At 39.8% G+C, this 5193-nt stretch overlaps 1 protein-coding gene across 1 annotated transcript; it reads left to right on the top strand.

Moving 5' to 3' along the window:
- The first annotated feature begins 875 nt into the window (after positions 1–875).
- ugt5g1 (UDP glucuronosyltransferase 5 family, polypeptide G1) lies at positions 876–3738 on the top strand. The gene is made up of 2 exons (XM_041984668.1): positions 876–971; positions 2022–3738. The coding sequence occupies exon 2, from the start codon at positions 2025–2027 to the stop codon at positions 3603–3605; it is 1581 nt and encodes a 526-aa protein (XP_041840602.1). The 5' UTR covers positions 876–971; positions 2022–2024; the 3' UTR covers positions 3606–3738.
- The last annotated feature ends 1455 nt before the right edge of the window (positions 3739–5193 follow it).

Below are 5193 nucleotides of genomic sequence, written 5' to 3'. Positions count from 1 at the left end.
CGAAATTTGCACTCAGAATTAACTATTTGGTGTATACTGTAGATATAACCTTTCAGCTGATTGACTGTCTGCTCTGACATGTGATCAGCAGCTCATATGATTGGTCTGTGATTGTTGCAACTCACAGCAAGTAGAATTCACATGGTTATTATTTCTTAGAAAGAAGTCATATTTATCTTAAACAACTGTTCACTTGAATTCTATTTAATGTTAGCTTGCATACATGTCTTGATCTGCATAGTGACACAGCCAAATGTAAACTCTCTGACCAGGTTAATGGTTAACTGTATTGTAAAATCTTCAAAGCAGCCAAAAGCTGCCTGTTTTTTTCATTTTTCTCCCTGGCTCAGGTTTATGTAACTCCATAGAGGCAGAGGAAGGGAAGGCTGTGGCTTACTGATATGACCTCTGAGCTGTGACTCGTGCTGTTATTGTAATCAATGCTCACGTTATTTTCCCTCCACTATGTGACCTTGCTGCTTCCGCCTTCCCTCTTTCTCTGCCACTCCCGTCTCACACATTTTGACTATGTTCCAGTTTGGATTTTTCCCCTGCTTGAACTGAAGTTGGGGGCTGAAAGTAATCAAGTAAGCTTTAAGAAGTGAAAATTGCAAATATGCATTTGCATTAAATAAATATTAGAGTATTTAAGATCATATAGTGATTTGTTAACATATTCATTCAGTTGAGTGACTGCATGTGGATGGGAGGACAAACAAGAATGAAAGCACAGTTTCAAACCTGTATGTAATATTCAATACTCATGAGCACACTGAACTTCAACCTTTGCTGTTAAGCGCAAGGCATAAACCTTGTTGGGATACCTTTAATCCACATAGTGAACTTTACCCCATAAGCCCTGGGCCCATGTGTTCAAAAGTTAATCAGTGTGCAAACACATAAAGTATCTTGGCTGACTGGGGACCTGCAGCTCAGGCCAAACGTCTGGAAACTCATTCATCAATAACCAGGTAAGGTATCTGAATTACTTGCAACTGCATAAACCACAAAAGAAAAACTAAATACTGAAAATTGGCAGTAATAGCTAACTAGAAGCATACTTATAAACCATTTTCTGCGTCATTTCCACTGGATAACATGTGTAACTAATTGTAACACTATCCTGTTTGTATATTGCTAGTTGTGCATTATATTCTGTATAATTTTGACTGTAAAGGGTGCCTACTACTTGTTATGTAGGCCTAACAGTTATACAGGCAGTGAGTGATAAACGACACATCAGATGAGATCAGTTAAAGATGTTGGCTAAAGTATACAGCCAGCATCATTTCACCAGGAAACAAAATTGTGTACAATTTTGCCCACTTGTTCTCTGTAGAGTAGCATTAATAAGACATGACAGGAATCATTATTCATCAATCTAAACATTTGAAAATCATTACCATGCAGATTTAACCTGTTATACTGTAGCTAGACCTAACTATGTAAATCAATTCTTTATTTACCACATATTTTTAACACCAATCCCTAATCATAATCATCACAATAGAAAAGTAAGAAACTGCTCGTGATCAGGAAGTAGGAAAGGGCAATGTAAGGAAAATGTAGTAATGAAATATTTTTAGTTTACACATTGGGCTAGTGTTACTCAACACTGTCATGAAATGGATTTGATAAAGAAATGTGGTTAATATATATATATATAATATACAGAACCAGTCGAAATGTTTGTGGTTGCAGTTTTCACTAATTAGCCAAACATGCATCTGTTCAGAAACCCAAAGCACCAAAAGAAATTTAACACAATCACAGGAAGAAGATAAAAACTCCACACAAAAAGGCCCTAGCCAGAATTCAAAACCTGCAACCTCCTGGCTGTGAGACAACCATGCTAATCATCACAACACTTCTCAAATTAGCTTGCAGATTAGTTCATGATTGATGCAAGCAAACCATTTATTTCATCTGTAACAAACAGGAAAATTGATAAGATTTAGGAGCAACATCTTAACATTACCAAGTTAAAAAGGCTAATCATTTCCTCTTGCTGCTTTTTGCAGGAAATGTCCAGCACCATGAAGGTAATCCTGGCAGTCCTCTGCTTGCTGTTGCTCAGTCCCTCTAGCGGCAGCAAGATTCTCGTTGTGCCTGTTGACGGCAGCCACTGGATCAACATGAGGGTGATCCTTGAAGAGCTTCATTCCAGGGGCCATGAAATCACAATCCTGCGTTCTGCCAAGAGCTGGTACATCCCCAGTAACTCTTCTATTTACACCTCTATCGATGTGCCAATGTTAGAGGATGAGACAGACAAGGAGTTCTATTATAAAATGCTTCAAGATGTCATGGACTGCCGCCGCTATCCTACTTTTTTGCGCACCTTTTGCCAGCAGCACTTGATCACATCACTGCTAGATAATGGGCATAAGATTCTGGCCAGAGCAGCTGCAACAATGATAGATGACCCCGTGTTTATAAAGAGGCTCCAGGATTCCAAGTTTGATTTAATGTTAACAGACCCTGCTCTTTCTTTAGGGGTTATACTGGGTAGTTACCTCAAATTGCCAATGGTTTTCAATGTGCGCTGGATTAACGTAGGGGAGGGCCACTTAACCATGGCTCCCTCTCCTGTTTCCTATGTCCCTGTGTCTGGAAGTGAACTTCATGATCACATGGGTTTTTTAGAGAGGTTAAAGAATATGTTACACTATCTTTATAGTGTTGTTGAGCAGCACTTCATTATCAATGCTGCGTATTCAGACCTGTTTAAACGGCATTTCCCTCCTGGGACCGACTTGCTATCTTTGGAGTATTCAGCTGATATCTGGCTATTCAGGGCAGATTTTGTCTTTGAATTTCCTCGGCCAACCATGCCTAATGTGGTGTACATAGGGGGGTTCCAGTGCAAGAAGGCCCAACCTCTTCCCAATGAGTTGGAAACATTCATGCAGAGTTCTGGAGAACATGGGGTGGTGGTTATGTCTCTAGGGACGCTAGTGTCAGCTCTTCCTCATGAAACCACAGAGGCCATCGCTGCTGCTTTTGCTCAGCTCCCTCAGAAGATAATTTGGCGGTTCGTGGGTGAAACGCCTTCATCTCTCGGCAACAACACCCTGCTGGTGAAATGGCTACCCCAGAATGATCTCCTGGGACACCCCAAGACTCGTGTCTTTGTAGCTCATGGAGGGACCAACGGGATGTATGAAGCCATTTATCACGGTGTTCCTGTTCTGGGAATACCCCTTCTCTTTGATCAGTTTGACAACCTACTCCGCCTTGAGGTGCGCGGTGCAGCCCGGGTGGTGGAGGCCAGATCACTGACCAAGGAGAACTTTCTGGAGGCTTTAATGGACATTCTAGGGAAGCCTTCTTACCAGAACAACATTAAGGGTCTCTCTCAGCTACACCACGACCGACCAATTTCTCCTATGGACACCGCCATCTTCTGGATTGAGTACGTCATCAGGAACAAAGGAGCAGCCCATCTGCGGTCAGCAGGTTTTGACTTGCCTTGGTATTCCTACTTTAGCCTGGATGTGGCTGCTTTGTTTGTGGCCCTAAGTGGAACTTTCATCTGGGGTCTAGTCTCCATCTGTAGGTTTCTCTGCTGCCGGAGATTCAGACAAAAGACGAAATCAGAGTAACTGATGTAAAATGGACTCTTTCCAAATAACTGCTTAATATTGAGAGGGAAAATAGCACTGAAGAACCTGTAGTTTAACACTACCTCTCAGCATATTTTGAAACATTTCAACCAGATTTTCTAACCAGTTTTGATAATAATAAAAGTCTAACTGGATATTTAAATGGCTGTGAAACATTATTTAAAAACAGATTAATAAATCCTTTTGCCACAGATGTAGTGGAAATGAATGAAAAGTTGTCAGTTTTAAGCATAATGTTAACTTTTCTTAAAGTCCAACATGATTTAGAAGTTAAAACCATGTGTTTATTCTCAATACTTAAACAGGTTCCACTGCTTGGACTTGGAGCCTGGCATCATAATCAACCATCAGCTCATTCTGAGTCAACAGCAGATAGATAGATTACAGCATGTTTATGAGAAAAGGTTCAACCACTTCCTCTCTGACACCACAGTTGTGTAAATAGAGAAACATCTTGATAGGTCACATGAAATACGTAAAAACAAAATTTAAAAAAATCTTTAAGAAAAGATTGTAGAAATCCACAGTTACTAAACACATCTCTGCAAGGTCACAGTTACAAATACCAACCAGTGTAGGTTACAAGGCCAGATCAAGCACTAGGAGTAAGCACTAAAATAAAGCACCTTCGTTCACATAAAAGCACTCACTAAACCGAGTGGAGGTTCTTCGGCCATGTTCTAGTAAAATGTTTTGATTGCCTTTCATGGATCTGAGCACAGCTTTGGAAATAATGAGTGATTTAGACTTTAATGTTTATGATACCCAGGATAGATAAGAAGCAACACTGATAAGGTGTCGTGAAAAAATGTTTGTTATTGGTTGAAAAACACCACTACAGTATGCTTAAAGTATAGAGGGCCCCACATGTAGCTTAAGTATTTTGGTGATGGCGCAGAACTACTTGCAACAGTAGAGGTGGAAAGTTCAGCATCTGCTTCACAGTTTTGCTGGTTTGTCATACACTTTGCAAAAACACATGACAAGCACACAATACAAGAAAGAACATGAAAATTAATACCATAATCCTTACATAACACCTTTCACACCATAGTAATTTAAAATAAAATATTACAATGCTGTGACAGTTTCATTTCTATCTGGTTAAAACAATGAGGCTCTGACAAGTGATTCAAGCTAACATCAAATGCTATAGTCAAAAAGTTATTTGATGGCATTTGATGTTTTAAAGTCACCAGTGTGGTGACGCTGTGTAAAACCAAAGGATGTAGAAATTTGCAACATCCTGTTCTTTTAGGGAACTCTGCAAGCCGTGTTTTCAGTGATCTACATGGGGCACTTATAGTCCAAAAACCGGATTGTTGGTCAATGTAGACAAAACTCACGTTTTTAACTTGCACTTCTCTCTAATGTGACAAATAGTTAACTTCTTGTGTAAAAAGCCTGCTGCAGAAATAGCTTATCATCCTGCCTCTGTGTTGCAACCTTTTCTAGAAATGCTACCCCTGCAGCTGACTTTCTGTTACATGAGCATTAATATTTACCCAAACATGAAGAGCTGGACAGTATACAAATAATAAAGGATGCTCTGCCTATTAGTAACCAT

This window comes from Melanotaenia boesemani, chromosome 5 (assembly GCF_017639745.1).
Source record: "Melanotaenia boesemani isolate fMelBoe1 chromosome 5, fMelBoe1.pri, whole genome shotgun sequence".
NCBI classification, from domain to species: Eukaryota; Metazoa; Chordata; class Actinopteri; order Atheriniformes; family Melanotaeniidae; genus Melanotaenia; species Melanotaenia boesemani.
The sequence above is the reverse complement of the archived record's forward strand: the minus strand, read 5'-3'. Positions and strand labels throughout refer to the sequence as shown.

Excerpts from the sequence above, each read along its gene's own strand:
- ugt5g1 (XM_041984668.1), top strand. The coding sequence starts at position 2,025 with ATGTCCAGCACCATGAAGGTAATCCTGGCAGTCCTCTGCTTGCTGTTG.